Genomic DNA, 21,088 nt, shown 5'->3' on the forward strand with positions numbered 1-21,088 from the left:
ATCCAGAGGTGGTGGCTTGTGTATTTACATCAACAACAACTGGTTTAAAAATGTTAGATCTGTCTCCAGTCCCGCTTCACCGGACATTGAGCTCCTGACTGCGATCTGCAGACCGTTCTACCTGCCCAGGGAATTTGCTGTTGTTATCATCACTGCTGTGTACGTGCCCCCCAGTGCTAACACCAAGGAGGCGATGAGTGTTCTTTAACGGACTTTCAGTGAGCCGCAAACTGCCCACCTGGAGGGCATTTTTGTTGTTGCTGGCGATTTCAACCAAGCAAATATGAAAACTGTCCTCCCTCTCTTTCACAAGGATGTGGACTTTGAAACCAGGGGAATGGACACTTTAGACAAAGCTTATACCAATGTTCAGGAAGCATTCAAAGCAGCCCTCGCCCCCACACTGGCTCTCCTCATCAACAAGTCAGCAGCACCAAGCTTTTGAGGGTGCACATCACAGATGGCTTTACCTGGTTGGTGAACTCTGCATCTCTGATTAAGAGCGCACAGCAGCGCCTGCACTTCCTGAGACGGATGAAGACAGCCCACCAGCCCCCACCCATCCTCACTACGTTCTACAGGAGGACTGTAGAGAGCATCCTCACCAGCTGTATCTCTGTGTGGGGCGGAGGATGCACTGCTGCTGACTGGAGGAATGTAAGGAGAGTGGTGAGGACAGCTGAGAACAGAAATAACAGAGCACAGAAGGAGCTCCCTTCCTTCTGTGCAGGACCTTGCCTCTCAGCGCTGTGTGTCCCAGGCCAGAAACATCATCCAGGATGCCTTACACCCCCACCATGCTCTATTTTCACTTCTGTCTTCCGGAAGAAGTTTCTGCAGCGTTCGGTGCAGAACCTCCAGGTTCATGAACAGTTCTTTCCCCATGGCCCTCAGACTCTTGGACTCTTAAATCCAGAGTCTGCACTAATCTACTGCACTACTGACTTTTTTTAAATCGTATCATACTGCACTTTGTGCTGCTTAATCATTTTGCAGTTTTTTTGCCATTTGCTGTCGATACTGTCTATATTTTATATCACTGTCTATATTCTATGTTTTATATTTTATATTTTTTGATACTGTTGCAAGCGAATGCAATGGCATTTCGTTCGGTATACACTGTATATCGGAATGACAATAAACTCTAAGTCTAAGTAACCATCAGGTCCACCTTCTAGTACCGAGTTGTCCTCTTCATCAGGTCCAACTTCTAGTACCGAGTCGTCCTCTTCATCAGGTCCACCTTCTAGTACCGAGTCGTCCTCTTCATCAGGTCCACCTTCTAGCACCGGGTTGTCCTCTTCATCAGGACCACCTTCTAGTACCGGGTCGGACCTTTTTAATCCTGGTGTGATAGATGAAGCAGGTGGAGGAAACCTTCCTCAGATGTTTTCTCCATATTAACATGACAGCATCACACAGTTGCTGCAGGTTTGTCGGCTGCATCCATGATGAGAATCTCCCGTTCCACCACATCCCAAAGCTGCTCTACTGGACTGAGATCTGGTTTCTCGTCTTCAGACCATTCTCTGGAAACCCTGGAGATGGTTGTGGGTGGAAATCCCAGTAAATACTCAGACCAACAACCATGCCATGATCAAAATCTCTTACTCTTCAGGCTCTCAACCGAGGCAGACGCTTTTTCTTCTCCCTCCCTCTCCCACTCTGCCCTGCTGCTACTGTCCTGTCATCTATCTGAGCCTCTCTCTGCATTTCCTTCCAAAACTTAAATCTTGAGATATGGATCTGATCAGTTGGTCCCTAAATGCAATCGACCAAATTTATTCGAACCGGAAAACAGGCGTAGGGGAGCCTGCTTGTCCTGGCGGAACGTTTTCGGCTGGATATGTGATGGATTCCTGGGGAGTGTGGAAAGTCATGTGTCTGTCGATTCTTTCTGTCGAGGACGCTGAGGACATCTATACATTCGGATTCATGATAACTGGGTTTCTGCTGTTTGGAGCGGGCAGTTTCCTGGCATATCGCAAAATTCGGACACTGTCGGCAGTCACTGGCAAGCTGCCGGATTTCTGTGCGGGTGTGTGCCGAGCTACGAACAATCAGGCTTTGGCGGTACAGGAGCTGAATCGTAAACTGGAGGCTATTCCAGTTCTGGATGGCAAACTGGTTGCGATTTCTGGGCTTGTACGTGAGGTGGTCACCAACTTGGAGAAGGTGTCAGCTCGGCTGGATGGAAATTGACCCAAAATTCGGATGATTGGAGTCGCCAGTGGGACCACTGAGAGACTCAAGGCAGACGAAACAGCTCTGGCCTGAACCAAAACAAATGCTGTTATCAAATTCGGCTCCCTGTACTGGCCTTGGATGGCTGGTTTAAAGTTCCCTGGAATGTTTTGTTGATGGACGCTCAGTCCCCCACCCTCCCCTCACCCTCTTCACGGGCGATGGACTTCAACCTGGATCAGCCCTCAAGGATGCCCCACTATCATCAGGTGGCAGAGACTGTGAGGGAGAACTGGGACAAAGTTCATATGCTCACTTCTACGCACACACATACATGCACCACACTCAAGTACACCACTACAGATACATTCCCCCGTGATTCACTGCCTGGGGCTGCTCCTTACCCCGCTCCTTCCACTCCCTGGCGGCGGGTCGACCGGACTGCGCTCGTGTCAGCTGCGTCCGGACTTGCTGTGATGGGAGACCCCTCTCCGCCCCCGCCACGTGTTTCTGATGTTGTGATTGTCTGAGTTTTGTTCTTTATGTACTGAGGAGTGTTTTTTGTATCTCAATAATGGGCCCTTAGGCCCAGTGTGGAGATGCCTTTTTTATCCTCTCCAGCTACATCTTACTCCCCTAATGTTACCTTTCACCTATATCTAAGATAAGGAGCGCTGTAGAAACGGCTGCTCCGTAAGTCTGCCTGTTCTTGTTGTGTTATATGTTGTTTTGTCTAGTCTTGGATGGGTTGTACTGAAAACATGAATTTCCCTGCAAGGGATTAATAAAGTATTTCTGATCTGATCTGATCTGACATCCTCTTTTCTTCCTCATTCTGATGCTCAGTTTGAACTTCAGCAAGTCATCTTCACCACGTCTCCATGACTACATGCTGCCCTGTGATTTGCTGGTTAGATATTTGTGTTAACAGGAAGTTGAACAGCTGGAGCTGATGAAGTGGGCCTGCAAGTTTATGTGTGAATGGGTGAACAAACCAAGATTCATGGCTTTATAGTTCAGGTCTTTGTTACAGTTCTGACCTGTTAGCTACTGAAAACAATTAGCTCAAACAACAGAAGCGTGCCAGCTGTTGCAATCTGTTATCAAGTCACAATAGAAAAACTTTTCATTTTAAAACAACATTGATTACTTTCCTCTTTTTCCAAATTTTGTCAGCAGCAATTGTGACTCCGCTCGAAGGTAAATACAAGCTGTTTTTCATCTTTTTACAACAAAATTCACCTTTTAATTCGGTATGTAGCCGTACTAGAACTCCAGATTGTTGCTGATTTCCTTCATATTCGTTTCAGCTGGATTCTCTGACATGAGCTTCCCTGCTGTGTTTAATATTTCAGGAACGCTAAATGCATTAGCCTCGGGCCGCTACCCAGTGTGTGTCTGTGTGTGTGTTTGATGAACTGTAAATGGCCTTGACATTAGCTAGAGGGTTGGATTGACTCTGACCCGGTCTCCCTCTGTTCTTTCTCCGGCTCCATGCTACCTCTCCATCTCTCCACTTTCTCTACAGAAAGTGATATATTTGGCAAACATTGTCTCTTTTGTGGAAATGAAACACTCCTCAGTTGTCTATTTTTTACAGCCATGCTGAAAAGTCATTGAACTAGTTGAGACTGAGCTGTCTTGAGAAAACCCAAATGGATTCAAATGTGTAGAAAGGCCCAATATAAGGCCCAGTTAAACATGTCAGTTTTTTTACTTTTCCTCTGGTTAAACCAGGAATTAAACTGCCTTTGACTAATTCAGCCATTGATTTTTCTCACCAGTTTTGTCCAGCATAGGATCGCGGTGGGCTGGAGGCTATCCCAGCTGATACCAGGTTTCCACTACCCACAATCACATTTGGAAATGGTGACAATTCTGCCTCTACCCTGTTAAAGATTAAAAATGATGTGGCTAAGAGATCAGCAAGTCCTCTGGCTGAAAAGATCTCATCTTATCTTGGTTCAGTATCTTTAGGACAACCCACAACCTGCGAATCCCTACAAGCAGCACAAGGGAAGTAAAATGCATTTAATTGTTGAAGTATTTCCTTTAACAGCCACAAAACTCTTGTAAATGTTGGTGGGGAATGTGTTGGCGCGGTGACCCGCAATTCGAGTTACGATCAGTCAATAAGTTGGTCATATTCTAACATTTATTTCATGGTTAGTTATGCTATAAAAATAGTTGGTAAGGGTTTAAAAGCTCATGGTTAGGGCTAATTAAGTGTTTGTTATAATCTAGCCATCAGTCTCATAACCTTTTTGCTGGTTGCCATGGTTACGTGTAAACGCTGCATGTCGAAACCAGAGGAGCAATGCTGTTTGTCAGAGAAGAAAAATGCAGCCGACAAGGCTGTGTGCGCCCACTGCACACAGTTTACACACAGTATATTAATCAGCTTTTATACATTACACATTTAAAATAAACTGGACAATCCCAGACAAAGCAGTGGTGAAATGAGGCTCTGGCGCATTTTAGCAGCACTGCACCCATAGATGAACCAAAACAATCATTCCCTGGTAGGCAGAGGTTGACAGGGGGTAGTCTTCACCACACATAGATTCAGGTACACAATATTCCTGGTTTGTCTGCTGAAAACATGGTTTTAGTTGAGACAACTACTTCTTGTACTGAATTACAACCCCTAGTTAATGATGGGACAGCTCTGGGAGTTCAGTAACTCCCATGGCAGACTCATTCAAAGAGGCATTTAAGAAAATTCCACACATGTGGCAACAAGAAGGGACATTAATGTCCTGTCCCCCTGATAGATGCCAATCATCACAGTCAGTTCATTATCAGTTTCAGTGCTAAGGACAAATCCAAGTTTGCTCAGACACTTACAGACCTGGAAAGTGTACACAATCAAAGGAAAACAACAAAAGGAATATTTCCATATTTATTCCCTGTCTCTTTGTAGTTCTTGGTGTCCCCGTAGTTTTCTCTACGATGTCTTTTATCTTTCTGTTGTATCCCTTTGCAGCTTACAGGAGGAGCCACTGAAAGAAAACGCAAGACAACCAGACACTTGCCTGTCTGGAGGTGTGCGTGGGTGGCTGTAGATTTTTCTGTCTTTCCCTGTTGGCTGTAGGTGTGTGTGTGTGGGGGGGGGGAGGGTGTATACAGGTCCATTATGGCTCTGTTTACATGCCCAGGTGGCCTCAGATTAACATTGATTTTTAGCTCCTCCAAACCTTTCGCTCAAAAATGCCAAGCCTGAGGCGACAACTGCCAGAGACTCAGTACTCACCTCATGACCCCCCACCAAACACAGTGCTGCCTCGATCAAGCCCTCTCTTTCACCGTCTCCTCTTCATCACCTTCAGACTGAAAAATAAAAAACTGAATCCTGAGCAGCATTTGATTGTGCACTGATGATGATGTGTTTATCTGGGTCTGACTGACTCACACTGAGAAAACAGAGACGTTTTCATGCTTTAATTACAATGTTTTTAAAAGAGAGTTAGAGCTGAGCGTAGACTAGAGAAAGACCTGCACCAACTAAAGGCTGTTGATCAAGTAAGTGAAATAGATGAAGTGCTGAGTATAACAGACAGAGAAATACTCAGAATAATGAAAAGACAAAGGCCCTCATTTATCGAACAGACGTGGAAATGAGCGCACATCTGATCGCAGGGCTCATGAATTCACAAACGTTGGTACCTGACCAATCCAGCATAGAAATGATCGGGCCTTGATAAATGAGGCTGAAATCATCCTCATTTACATGTTACAGCTTTAATTATTTGTGGTCCAGAGTGTCTGTGTTTACCTGTGTTAGCTTAGCATTGTTGTGTTCAAGGTTCTGGTTGGTACTCCAGGATTGCTGCTGATGGCCCGGGTCTCTGGGCCACCCTAGTCTGCCTCTAGCCTCGGTGGAGGCGTGGTCACATCTGCAAGATCACAGTCATCTCTGATCCCTCCTCAGTCTGATTGACTTTTTAGCATTACAGTTTTTCTAAATCCTGCTGAGTCATCAGTCCTTTAGTCATCCAGATGTTCTTTAAGTCATAACAGGCCGACTTCACAGCTGTCTTAATATAACTGCTTTTAATATCAAGAACGAGCATTCTCACAACAACCGGGATTCATTTGAAGCTGTATGAACGTTTACAAGATGGTGGAATTATTAAATTCATATTTAAACCAGAATCAACCAGTCACGTACTTCAGATTTAAGTGTAATTGGAAATGGCCGTTTTCATTTGGTGTTTACAAGAACATTTTAAGAGGATTTCATTTTTATTCTGAATTAAAGGGGAATTAAAACTCTCATGTAAAAATTGTCAATAAATCAGATTTTCCTGGGAAAGTATTTTCATTTCCTCTTTTTTATTTTGTTTTAAACTTGCCTTCAATTATTTTTTAGAAACTGAAGCAGCTGAGAGCCTTAAAAAGATCTTGCTTGTTCTAGGTTAGGAAGAAATACAGCCTTTACCTGTGAACATCTGCATTTGTCATGAATACTTATATAAAATTGACATTTCCGTGGATATTACGCACGGCTGCAGCTACGGGTTCTCTCAAACAAAAGGCAGAATGAAACAGGTAAACAAAGAAAGACCAAACTCTCCTGATCATGAGGGAAGCTGTCTGTCTCCCTCCAGAGACGTTGTGTCTCCATAAACATCCTTTTCTTCTTTACCAGCATTTACTTCAAACTCTTCTCTGGATCAATAACCCATCCCCTCCATCTTCACCTACTACTGCAATAAATCTTCCTGTTTGGCTTCGACCCAGAAACGGAGACAGACACCTCTGATGTGAGCCCTGGTGGGCATTTCACACCTCGTCTGCAGCTTGTCTGGTACATGAAGCCACCTTTCTGAGCAGACCAGCCCTTCCCCCTTCCCACCATGTTCATCTCTGACAGCCCCCCCGAGGCGTACCATTCACCATGGCGCTCCTTCAGCTGGGGATGAGTAACCTTTATTTCAGCTGTTTCTTCTGCACATTGTTTTCAAAAATGTTTTATTGGAGGCTGAGTTTGAATTGGGTGTGCTGAGAGGTCATCCCAACACAAATGGCTGTTCTTCAGCGGAAATGAAGATGGCCAAATCACAGACGTAGTAGAGTTTCTATTGTGGAACAGAGAACCTTCAGGAAGTGAAGCACAGATGTGTCCTTTGGTCATCATGTGGACGCCGTGTGCAGGAAGCTTATCACAAGCTTCATAATTTTAATGTTGACAGGACTTTTATGCGAATGTTTTCTCTGGTTTTATTGAATCTCTTTTAACTTCCTCTTCTATCTGTTGGTACCGTTCCTTTCCTTAAAAAACAAGAACAGGTTGAGGGGATTGTAAGACTGTAGGGAAATTGCAGGGATCTCCAGCCCTGTACTACACCAGAGTCAGGTGCAAGGCTGTTCCAGTCCTCGTGGATCAGAGACCCCTTTGGCTCATGGGTTCCTGCTGCTTCCATCAGGGTGCAGCTCCATCCTGCCAAGGTGCAGGACTAACAGACATAAACATTTGTTTTTACCTGCAGCATTGACCTGCTGAATAAGTAGCTCTAGTTTTCTTTTCATCTATATAGCACCTTTGGTCTTTTACATATTTACTGTGTTTGTGTGATTGTGCACTGACTGATTGTTTTTACTGATTGCTGTACAACAAATTACCCTCACAGGATAATAAAGATTCCTTAATCCTTGAATCATCTGCATAAAGATGCCTCCACCCACCTGCATTTTACAGGTGAGCTTGCAAGACTCACAGCTAACACTGAAAACTGAGCCTGACACTACATATAGAAAACAATAAGTCAACTCATCAAGTAAAAAGGAGAAGTGGCAGATTTCTGCAAATCTCTTGAATTGTATCTTGAACTCGTCAGCTAGCTCCACCTGTTCAACATCCTGTTAACACAAATATTTAATCAGCCAATCACACGGCAGCATGTAGTCATGGAGACGTGGTGAAGACGACTTGCAGAAGTTCAAACTGAGCATCGGAATAAGGAAAAAGAGGATTTAAGAGATTTTGATCATGGCATGGTTGTTGGTCTGAGTATTTACTGGGATTTTCACCCACAACCATCTCTAGAGTTTCCAGAGAATGGTCTGAAGAAGAGAAACCAGATCTCAGTCCAGTAGAGCAGCTTTGGGATGTGGTGGAACGGGAGATTCTCATCATGGATGCAGCCGACAAACCTGCAGCAACTGTGTGATGCTGTCATGTCAACATGGAGAAAACATCTGAGGAAGGTTTCCACCACCTGCTTCATCTATCACATCAGGATTAAAAAGGTCCGACCCGGTACTAGAAGTAGTCCCTCTGCTATCACGTCGTTCATACCCAGGCAGCAGTGGGTTGCTATGGTTACATGCTTTCTGCTTACAGCACACTGACTGATCTTCCTGTCCTCCAGAGCTTCTGACCACATGTTGTTTGTAAGCAGGAATAGTTTGTTTGGTGTCCGGATCGGTACCACGGTCCATGTGATTTTCTTAAATTAACATAGCTGCTGTAGCAGCTGGTACTCTCTCTGATTAGCTGCTTTAATGCGGGACAGCTGGTCTGGATACATGAAAATAATTTAAAGTAGTTTTCCCCCGTCTGATCCCTGGTATAAAATCCTGCAATGTCTTCCTCCTCTGCTGCCCTGCTCTTCCTGCTCCTGTCTGCTTTAGGCATGCAGCTCTTATTAAATATTAATCGCTATGAATCTTTTCCTGGTTAAATGAAATGGTGCTCACTGTGAAATGGGTTAGGGCAACAGAGCAGAATAAACAAGGCAAGAGGCCAGCTTGGACATTTTATTATGCATTGTTGGTATAAATGTTTAATGGTTTTTATCTTGACTGGGGAGACGGACACATACACAGCCTCCTACTGGGAGGCAAAGCTGGTAAAAAGCAGTTTATAACTGATGACTGTTAGAGTTGTGGTGTGGTGAGGAAGGAGACGCTAATCCGGCATCGTCTTCGGCCTGGATTTAAATCGGCTGATTTAACACAAACACTTCCTGACGCTAAGTGAAACAAGCCAACATCTGATTTTCTTCCTGATCCGTCAGATCTTGAAATGAAATCACAAACAGAGTGAACGTCGTTCTGGATGTGGAGTTTAAAATGTTCACACCACAGAAAAGAAAAGTTGAAGAATCATTTTCTTGTAGACTTTAAAGCAGGAAAAGACCTGAAGCTTCCTCCTCAGATGCAACAGTTTTACAGCTCAGATCTGGGCCACTTGGCAGGTTCTGAGCAGGACGAGATCTCCCCTCGTTGCTGCCAGCCATCATTACTTTCGCTTTTCCATGTTGGGAATTTCCTAGATTAAACCTGAGCGTTTCTTCGTCTGTGGATCTACTCATTCAGAGGTTCCGATCCGGGCGTGTTGTTGCTGGAGATCTGGACTGATTAGGGGATGAAGTGAAGCAGGGAGTGTCGGTAGAGGAAGCCTCAGGATGTGGTCAGACATGAGGAGACTGTTCAGGGACTCAGAGATGTGGAAGGAAAAATAGACATCTGTCTTCATTTTTCCCTCTCCATGTCATTTTCTTTCCCTTCTCACCTTTAAAGGAGGCATTTTTAAGTTAGAATAACAGCTAACTTTCTTATTGTCTTTCCTTGTGTTCTTCAGAGCTTCAGAGATCCATCAGTCCAACCAGTCTCCTTTTCACTCGATGGACTTGTGGCTACGTTTGATCTGACTTGTTCACATTTTTCTTTGCACTGACAGGAACAAGCACTAATAGATCAGAAAGATGCAGTGAAACACGTCTGTCTAGATGGTCCTGCTGATGCCCCAGAGGCCCAGGCTTCCGGCTCCCTGTCCACTTAGTCACGTCTGAAAACAGCATTTTCAATGATCAATGTGACCAGGTCGTTCCCGTCTGCAGCTACATGAGCTTCACTACACAGCAAAGACTAACCCAAATACTCATTAATACATGGGTCGATATTTGAGCCAGTTCCAGGCCAGGACATTACAAAACCCATAAGCAATAAAACACAAAGCGCATGAAAGAGGCGTTTCATTCCTCCAGCTGGTGTGTGCAGGCAGAAAGCTCTGACTGCCTTTTCCACGGCTGGCCTTTGAACCCTGCAGGTAGAACACAAAAGAGACATGGAGGACTGTACAGTGATCACAGCATCTGCATCAGAAGGGAATAGTCTATAGAAAGAACTGATGACCTTCAGTCCCTCCTATCGCCTCGCTCTGCAGCCCGTTACATCCGTGCATTAAGTTTCCAGTGATGCGCATCATGTGGCCTCAAATCTAAAAGTGATCATTTCCTATCCTGTGACTAAAATCATTGATTGCCTCCCACTCTGTCTGTCTCCCCCAACATCTTTCTTCCCCACTTCAACCATCAGATTCACTACCAGCTCGTATTTTTCATCACATGCTAAAATTGTCTCAGTTTCACCGTCTGACACGTTGCTGATCTTCTGCTGGAATAAAAGATGATGATGAGATTTAGAAACCACTGCATTCTCTTTCTTTTCACACCTTTTTGGAGCTGCGGTTGCAGATGATGTCCAGTGTTCCCAACAGCAGGGATCACATTCTGACCTCTAAAACGTTACAATAAACTCAGAGGTGTGTGTAAAGAAATCCTTGATTGGACTCATCACCATCCTTCTGATTTTACTCACACCTTCTGTCTTAAATCATTGATAATTTTAAACCTACACTTTAATAATGACGGAGCGCATTTGCTTTTCATGCTACAGTCATCTCTTATCTGAGCTGTTCCCTCTCTAAAATGCATGATTATGCTCACCTTCTCCGTCATTAAAATCAGTGATTACACTGTGGCTGTTGTGTCTAAAACCATCATTAAGATCAATCAGTTATGGTGGTTGTCCTGTCCCGGAGATGTCTCGTTACTCCAGACGTCAAATCAGTTGAAGTGTGATTACAGAGCACCTCATCACCTCCAAAAAGCTCTGCACCAAACATGGAAAACTGTCATGTGAAATAAGAAAAAACAGTTACTTGAGCTCAGGTCTGTCCCGTGTTTGACATGTCCCTCGTCTTGTCCAGCCGGCAGCCTTCCGAAGCCCCAGGTGAAGACGGCGTCTTTGGGTCAGGCCGGTAAAGCTCGCTCTCCATTGCTGCCCGTCTCAGTTCCCACAGCTCCGGATGTACAGGAAGAAGGACCGAAGCTTCCAGAGGATCCAGCTGCCAACGTAAGTCTGTGTGGAGACGCTTATGAGGTGTCTGGCTTTCTGTGTGCTGATCGAAACATTCACAAAGCAAACCATATTGTACTAAAAGGTTATTTAAAACCTGGGTATTTATTCAGATGTAACTTTTACATGTTTGTGTATTTTCTACATGTAGGATCAGGCTCTAAGAGTCACAGAAGATTTGATAAAATTCTGGTTTCAGGTCAAACTTTTCAGGTTCAGAGTCACGGTGTATTAAAGAAGCTTTGGATGCTCGTGGCTAAATTGCCAGTTGTCCTTTGTTAGGTTTTACCTACAGTAAAGTGGGAGCAGCTAACAAGTCTTTCTGGACCCAGTTAGCTCCTCGTCTGACGTCCACTTACTAGCCAATTCATCTCGTCTCCAACATTTTTAACCTGGACTTCCTGATATAAGCCACAGGCTGACAGCTGTCAGAGTAACAAGATATTCAAAGATATTGACCTGTCAGAGGTTTTAATGCTGCTGCTGATTGATGAACAGGAGACAAATGAGTGACAGGCATAGAAATTGTCTCCTAAATTACGTCTTTGAAGATGCTGTGAGTTGTAGAGTCGATAAGTCACTTTATCTGAAAGATGAAAAAAAGATTTTAGACTTATTGCAAACATTAACAGCAGTACAGCTGATGTCTCGGTGCAACATGCTGGAAATTTAACGCACACGAGCAGAAAGCCTCGATTTACTGGCTCCTTGCTTGCAAGCAGCCATGCATCCACCTGCAGACTCAGTCTGCATGGCCTACGTTGTTTTCACCCCCCACACCTGTCCTGATGGCACATCATCTTCCAGATTCTAAACCTGGAAATGTGTAGGTCATTAAATGTTCTTCCTGTGGAATTACTGTTATTAGAGTTGTATCTATGACTCAATTTATAACTAATTAATACTGGAAGGAGAAGAGCAGAAATTTAAATGATAAACTACGTCTACAGTTACGTAGAAGCTGATTTACACAAACATAAACATTTAATCACGTTTAGTCTGGATTTTTTTGTTTTCAAACAAAGATGCTGCAGGACGAGAGTTCATCACAATGTAGCTTTTCTTAATTTAAGCTTCCTGAGAGCAGAAAGCCCAGCTGTAGGTGAACTAGCTATGTGTTCACCGATATTCGAGCAATCCTGGACAGCTGTTGTGTATCGAGGCGAGAAGTCATGGAATAAGTTTTCACTGGTTTCTGTGGACACGAAGCGGGGAGACAGCGGCCTGAGCCAGAGGCAGCACCAGTCCGTCGCTGGAGAACTGTCCAGGTCTGCACCAACGTCCACCATGTTTACTGCATGTCAGTGAAGGCATCGCTGACCCACTGATTCCATGAATCTGTTAACGCTACAGCTGAATGAATGAGCATCATTACCTCAGTTTACATGGACAAATGTGTCATCTATTCGACTGAAATCCATCTGATCAGAGATTCCAGCTGACTGACGCTGGATAAAGTGATGGACCAGCTGTGTGTTTACCTGATAGAGAGATTTAATATGATGGTAATAGATTTAATCCGGATGAAGGATCTCTGAAATCCACCTGTAGACCTATGCTGGCTCTGTCCCTCTGATTTACAGCATCTTGGCATGACATGCTGACATAGACACGGTCGGCTGGTTTAGCTGTGATCAGAGTTGCTTCTTAAGCAGATCAGAATAACTTTGGGCAACATGTAATAATTCTCTTCAGCTTCTTGTGGTAATCTTTATGGCACATTTGACTTGTTTTAAAGATGATCATGCTGATCGGGAACGAAACAGCATGAAAATGGCTGCTTTTGCCTTCCAGATGCAGTTATACATCTGTTATGCATCTACACGTGTGTATGAATGATGAAAATAGGCCACATATTATTTCCAATCAGTTAATAATTCAGTGTTTGCAGGTACTGAGACAAATTCTGTTATTAGATTAATGTGACTAGATATTGTATTGATTAGATTCAGGGTTCAGCAGTCAACGATATGGGACACATGGTTTTAACTCGTATCACATGATGAAAACCAGCCATAATACTAAAATATTTTACACATCTTCCCTTTAAGTTAATCTTACATGTGATTACTGTATCTATATTTTCAGTTTGGAGTCATGTTATTGGCTCGCTGATCACTGAATTGAAATATTGATGTAGATCAATGATCTTGATGTCTTTGCATTGTTTACCAGAAGGAACGTTATCTGACTCTTCTTTCAGATGAGAACAGGCATCTGGGGGAATTTTAAACCCAGTGGCTGATAAGAACAAACAACGCATCCTTATAAGGATTTAATAAGTTATTAAAAATAAAAAGAATCAGACTGCCTCTTACCAGCGAGTAGCCCGAATATTAACTTAAATATAAATCATTTAACTTTTTATTTTAAAGGCATAAGAGAAGGAATCTATACATTTTGAAATGAAACCAGGAGTTAGACGTAGAAGAAAAATATCCTGTTATACAAGGACTCCGGGGAGACAAGGGAACGTTAACAAGGTTTATTCAGTGACTGGTATTCTGAAGAGAAACATACAGTTACCAATACAGGGTGAGGAATCTGGGACCGGAGAGGGAGTGAGTCCATTAGGTGTGAGGTTTAAGGTCCGACAAGGAGTAACTGAGATGGTGGAGTATATAAGGACTGGAGAGTCAATGGGGAACAGGTGTGACAGGTTGGGTTAACGCTGATGAGTGGATCAGGAACTGGTGTGAAGAATCAGGGGAGTGAAGAATCAGGGGAGTGCTGGAGGAGTGGCAGGACAGGGGAGTGCTGGAGAAGTGACTGTAACAGGATCCGGATCTCTGGCGGACGACCACAAGGCGGAGAGAACAGCAACCAGCGCAGGTGGGCGTCCCGGAGGACGGAAAAACCTGGACCGGATCTCTGGAGGATGGCCCGGAGGGCGAGCAGACCAGGGCCGGGACTTGGGAAGCCAGACTGACTGGGACCGGACCGTGGGAAGACGAGCAGGCTGGGATCTGACAGCTGGAGGGCGATCAGGAGGATGAGCAGGCCGGGACCGGATCTTGGGAGGATGAGCAGGCTTGGGCCGGGTCAAGGAAAGGAGACCCTGAGGACGGGCAGGCCTGAGCCGGATCCCTGGAGGAGGACCCGGAGGACGAGCAGACCAGGGCCGGATCTCTGGAGGAGGACCGGGAGGACGAGCAGACCAGGGCCAGGTCATGGAAAGAGGACCCGGAGGACGAGCAGACCAGGGCTGGGTCATGGAAGGAGGACCCAGAGGACGTGTAGGCCTGGGGCTGACCCCTGGCGGACGGCATGCTCGGACCGGAGCTCTGGAGAACAGGCTGGCTGGAGCTCAGGAGGACGGCCTGAGGGATGCATTGACTGGAGCTGGATGTCTGGCAGGCGCGCTGACTGGAGCTGGCACGCAGGGAGGCGTGCCGACAGCAGCTCTGGAAGACAGAGACATGTTAATAAGAATTCGGGCAGGCGACCGGGAGGTCGCACAGACTGGAGCTGAGTCTCTGGCGGGCGACGGGCAGGTTGCACAGACAGGAGCAGGAAACAGGAAGGACCCAGAGGCTGGAGAGGAGCGTCTCGTTCTGAGACCCCCTCGGAGACTGGACCCACTGGCGGGAGAGGAGCGTCGAAACCGTCGACCTCCTCACAGACAGGAACTAACCTCGGACTGGTAAGCGCCAGGCAGGACCGTTGCGCTGGTGTCGGAGGTAATGCTGGAGCAGCCCGTGGAGCAGACGTCGGAGACCGAGCAGGAACAGTCCGTGGCATCGGTGTCTGACGTGGGAGAGCCGGTGAAGACCGGGGAGCAGGCACGGGAGGCTGCAGGGCTGGTGCAGACCGGGGCTGTGGTGTCAGACGCTGTAGAGCCGGGACTGACCGTTGCTGTGGCGTCGGACACTGTAGAGCCGGGGCTGACCTGGGATCAGGCATCGGAGGCTGCGGAGCAGAACAGGACTGGGAAGCAGACATGGGAGGCTGCAGGACCGGGGCTGACCGTTGCTGTGGCATCGGACACTGTAGAGCCGGGACTGACCAGGGAGCAGGTGTTGGAGGCTGCGGAGCAGAACTGGATGGGGAAGCAGACATGGGAGTCTGTGGGACCGGGGCTGATCGTGGCTGTGGCGTTGGACGCTGTAGAGCCGGGACTGACCAGGGAGCAGGCGTCGGAGGCTGGGGAGCAGAACTGGACGGGAGGCAGACATGGGAGTATCTAGGACCGGGGCTGATCGTGGCTGTGGCGTTGGACGCTGTAGAGACGGACAGGACCGGGGAACAGGCACAGGATGCTGCAGGACAGGTGCTGACCGTGGCTGTGGCGTCGGACGCTGTTGAGCCGGAGTAGACGTCAGCTCAGGGGACGTGAGCCTGGGAGCTGGAGGCGACACTGGGGACGTGAGCCTGGGAGCTGGAGACGACACTGGGAACGTGAGCCTGGGAGCTGGAGGCGACACTGGGGACGTGAGCCTGGGAGCTGGAGGTGACACTGGGAACGTGAGCCTGGGAGCTGGAGGCGACACTAGGGACGTGAGCCTGGGAGCTGGAGACGACACTAGGGACTTCAGCTTGGGAGCTGGACCTCGCCGGATCACCAACCTGGAACCCTGGAATGGCGACCAGCCAGAGAAACTGTCCCGGAGAGATATCATCAGATCCAGCCATTCCCTCATCTCAGCCTCAGTGGTGAAGGGAGGTCCAGTGTTGAGGAATCCATTCCTCGTTCTCCTTCCTCGGCTCATTCTGTTCTTGGTCGGACCTTCTGTTACACAAGGACTCCGGGGAGACAAGGGAACGTTAACAAGGTTTATTCAGTGACTGGTATTCTGAAGAGAAACATACAGTTACCAATACAGGGTGAGGAATCTGGGAACAGAGAGGGAGTGAGTTCACTAGGTGTGAGGTTGGGTTAACGCTGATGAGTGGATAAGGAACTGGTGTGAGGAATCAGGGGAGTGCTGGAGGAGTGACTGAGTGACTGTAACACATCCAGAAATGAGCCCAAAACATAGTAAAGAAAAACAGAGAAAAGGTTCTTAAAATTTGGATCACACAGAAGCGATAGGAGCGAGGGATGTTCACGCTCACCTACACAGCTTTGTTACTACACCTGTTTCCTTTCTGCAAGCCTGTCAGCGGCCTTTTAGCTGCTGAATAAAACACTGTTCATTAGTGACAAGCCGAAAAGAGGCAGAGAAAAGGTGGAAGAGAGTGAGACGGAGGAAGCAGAGGCAAGAAGATGAAATTATAGAGGTAAACAGTGGGAGAAAGAGGGATGTGGATGCCTGGAAAAGACAAGAGGGCACAATGAAGTTAGAAAACGATAGCGACAGTGGAAAAGAAGGGTGGAGAACTGTTAGGAAGAGGGATAGGAGAGGAAGTTTGGGGAGGGATGGAGAGACTCGCTGGTTGAGAGGAAATGGAAAAAAGTGAGAGGACGACAAGATAAATGACAAAAGATGATGTAGAGGGATGTCGGACGCCATGACTTGTTAAATATTCATATGCGATTCAATGACAATAGGACAAAGGGTGTTGTTGCCACGGCAACTGGAAAAGAAGATGGAAGGGTAGGAGAACATATAGGGGAAAAAAGGAGGGAAGGGGAGGTGAAAATCTTGAGGTGTTGCTATTGCAACTGGAGAACGAAGGATGCTTCAGGAGGAGAAAAGAGGACAGCATGTGGAGGGGAGGAGGATGGGAGAACGCGGTTGCCACAACAACAGAAGAAGGGGGATGCTTTGGGAAGAGACGGACCAGCTAGGGGAGGAGAAGAAAAAAGGAAGGACAGAGGGCAGCAGAGCTGATAAGAGGGAGAGAAAATGAGATGGAAGAATGGCAGAAAGGAAGAAAGAGGGAGAGGTGTTAAAGGTCAGCAGATCTGTCTGCTGTATCTCTGTAATCGATGTAGTCTTTTCTCATCAGCCCCCTGGCCTATCCATAACCCCCCCCCCCCCCCCCCCACACACACACACACACACACACATTATTAGGCTGTGATGCGAGGCCAGTAAATCATGTGAGGACGACGTTAACAGGCATTTATTATATTTATATAGCAGGAGTTCTCTGTCCAGTTGTTGCTCCATCACTCCTTCAACCATCAGTTTTTCCTGTTACCCTGTTAACATGTTACCCTGTTACGATGATGCCCTGTTACCCTGTTAACATGTTACCCTGTTACCATGATGCCCTGTTACCCTGTTAACATGTTACCCTGTTACGATGATGCCCTGTTACCCTGTTAACATGTTACCCTGTTACCATGACGCCCTGTTACCATGACGCCCTGTTACCATGTTACCCTGTTACCCTGTTACATTTTTACCTTGTTAACTCGTTGCCATGTTACGATGTTACTGTGATGCCTTGTTATGTTACCGTGTTAACCTGTTACTCTTGCATTTTACAGGTTGGATCTGTATTGTGCTGTTTGTTTATGGTTCAAGGCACCGGTTTGGATTTGGGCCCTGTTTCAGAAAGTGGGTTCAACAAACTCTCAGTTAAAAGCACAACTCTGGGTTGACCAACTCTGAGTTTTCTAAGTCAGAGTTTTCGGTTTCAGAACAGGTGATAACTTTTAGTTCATCAACTCTAAGGTAACTTCCTCCTGAGTACAGCGCATGCATGGGCAGACAAAAAGCCCTCACCAATGGAGCACGGAGCTCACAATTCACCATGGCAACAGGTGAAAAAAAAGAGTCTCTCCTCCCATTTTGCGTGGAGTGGAATTAGAAATATTAATGAATACATATCGTTGCTGTCGGGCACAAACCTCCTGTTTCCAAAGTTTGTGATTTTTATTTTTTCTTCATAAATCAGTAGTACTGGTCACCCTTTATGTCTGTAGTTTTACAAATATTTAACCAAATATATATGATGTAAAACACAAAACCAGGTTTGATGACATTATGTCCAATTATTACAAAAACCATGCAGTTTTATTAATTTCTTGAAGAATAACAATTTTGGACATAGATGGTTTGCATCCGACAACAGTGATGTGCAGAATATGACCATATATATAAAAAACAATACAGCAGCGGCAGCAAAAGAATGTGAGCTGACAGAAAATAGTATTATTTTTTATCTTGAGTGTTCCTTTCATTAAACATTTGTATCTTTGCTTCAATGTATCTTGGTATTAATATTCTCAAAATATATTTCTTATTTGTGTTTTTTTTTAATACGTTTTATTTTTGTGTAAATGACACATACTAACAATTATAATGCAATATATATATATATATATATGTGTGTGTGTGTGTGTGTAACTCAAAGAAAATCAAACGAAGAGAGAGAGAGAAAAAAACTACCAAGATAAGAAAGTAGGTGAAGGTATACAGTGAGAAAAGCAAAAAAAAAAAAAGCAACGGGGGAGAAATCAGTTTATACAGTTTATACATAACCATCTGATAGACTTTAAAACATTAAACTAAATGAATGGCATGACAAGTCCAAACCAAATACAATGAGATCAAGACCATTTCAGGGTCAACAAGAAAGGGAGGAGGACCAGCCCAGTCTCAGCCGCGGTAAACAAAACCCAAAAATATCTTTACTGTCACCACTCTTTGGTCTAATACATCCCATCACAGCTATAAAAACAAAACTATTCTGACTTTATCTTAAGGAAGTGTTTCCATTTTTTCCAAAGGTTTTCTTCTTTTTCTAGTGAATGTCTGAGGGAGAAGGTTAATCGCTCCACAAAGTTCATGTACTATGTCCTTGCATTCCAAAGTAGTAGGCGGTTCTTCATGTTATCATTTCCGTGTAATAGCCTTCTCACTAGCTGCCTGTGGTATTTGTAGTAAATAATGACCTTGTTTTTTTCAGTTGAGATGGGATATTACCTAAATAGAATACACTAAAAGTCTCTTCCAGGTTTTGTCCCATAATCGTTTGGGTAGTCCTAACCACATCTGTCCAATAGGAGGTCAGATTGGGGCATTCCCAAAAACTATGGAAATGGCCCGCAGCGGTATACCCACAGTTCCTCCAACATTTACCATTTTCCACATTTTTACTTTGAAGTGCCTTAATTCGGGGTGTAATAAAAAAATGCACTGTATTCTTTCAGGTGAACTCCTCCACCAAGCAGAGCTTGAGGTGGTTACTAAGGCTTTACAAATGTTTAACCAGTCTTCTTCAGTTAGTTCTATTCTAGCCTCCTGCTCCCATCTACATTTAATATACATTGTGGATTTTTTTTTCCATCTGCAATGCTGAATATACTCTAGATGTGTTTTCTGGTTAATTTCCCTTTGCAAACGTCTATACAGATATTAACGGAAGGTCGTCTAGCCTGGCTTTTAGTAATATCTGTGTTAAAGGTATCTAAAAAAATCATCTTTTTCCAGGTTATAATGAACTGAAAGTTGTTGGAAGGTATCTATCCCCTTTTCAGAAGGCAATTTCCAGTACATGGTGATACCCCTATTATGCCAAAACTTAAACCTATTATCGTTTTTTTTGCAGGGGGGATTCTGTATCATACGCCGGCCAACTTGAGATTTTAGCACAGTTTTATTTTTGAGTTCCTTAAACCAAATGTTAAGTGGTACCTTAATGCAGCTAGACACTTTGCTCAAAAGCAATTTTAACACGGATTTATCCCCTAGAGTAGATGGAAGAGAGGTTTGAATATCAGCTTGATCTATTTCTTTCCACCTGGCATCACATGTAGGGTCACACCATGCGACCAAGACCCTAAGCTGAGCCGCCTTATCGTAATTTTCTATACATGGGACCGCCATGCCTCCTTCAGTTGTAATCCACATTCAGCAGATATGGGTCTAAATGAACTGCACTCAGCTGCATCTTTTCCAGATTTTGGTATCACTGAGATTAAAGCATTCATCCAAGCTGATGGTGGGGTCCCCCCGCCCAAGACATAGTTAAAACAGGACTTTAATAATGGCGTAATTATAAGTCTGAAGCATTTGAACCATTCAGAGGAGAGACCATCTGCGCCGGGCATTTCATTATTCTTCAAGTTTAATATTACTGTTTTATTTCTTCCTCTGTTATCTCTTGCATAAGAGTTTTGTTTTGTTCAGTACCTATAGAAGGTAAATCCAGAGAGGTCAAAAAATGTTCTACCTGCTGGGGGTTGAAAGTATAAATTAGAGCAGTGAGCCACAAAGGATTGTTGTGTATCTACTAAGTTGTGTTGAATCTTATTGGTATGTGGATTTTTTACTTTATGTAGATATCTTTCTGCTTGCTGATTACGAACTCTCCAAACAAACTATTTTTTTGGCTTGGGGGCCATTTTCGTAATAATTTTGCTTTATAAATTTAGCTTTCTTTTCTATTTGGCTCTCATACAGCTCATTTAAGGTCTGTCTCATGTAAAGTACCTCTTTTAAAGTATGTTCTTTGTTGTTCTTAATATGGTCCTGAATTTTTCTTTTTTTTCATAATAGACGACCACCATATTGATTTACCTCTAAGGACTGCCTTGGCAGCATCCCATAGCACACTAGGTGAAACATCTCCTCTGTCATTATGAATGATGTAGTCCTCATATTCCTCCCCCACAGATTTAATAAATTCAGTTTCATTAAGGAAACTAGAGTTGAATCTATAGAGAGTTTTCTTACGTTTAATGTCCAAGTGTAGAATCAGGTAAACTCCAGCATGATCTGATATATCTCTGACTCCAATATTACAGTCAATCGCTCTATGTCTGTCCGAATTTAACATAAGAACATAATCAAGTCTAGAAAACATTGAATGTGAGTGAGAGTAAACGTAAAGCTCTTTTCACCTGGCTGAAGAGCCCTCC

General features: G+C 44.8%; 1 protein-coding gene across 1 annotated transcript in view; it reads left to right on the forward strand.

The window, feature by feature from the left end:
• dcc (DCC netrin 1 receptor) overlaps positions 1 to 21,088 on the forward strand; it is a 385,109-nt gene that overhangs the window by 356,146 nt on the left and 7,875 nt on the right. Inside the window, 1 exon segment of the mRNA XM_041969439.1 lies at positions 11,183 to 11,328. Coding sequence (XP_041825373.1) covers positions 11,183 to 11,328 — 146 coding nt within the window.

Source organism: Melanotaenia boesemani, chromosome 19 (genome assembly GCF_017639745.1).
Source record: "Melanotaenia boesemani isolate fMelBoe1 chromosome 19, fMelBoe1.pri, whole genome shotgun sequence".
In the NCBI taxonomy this organism is placed as follows: domain Eukaryota; kingdom Metazoa; phylum Chordata; class Actinopteri; order Atheriniformes; family Melanotaeniidae; genus Melanotaenia; species Melanotaenia boesemani.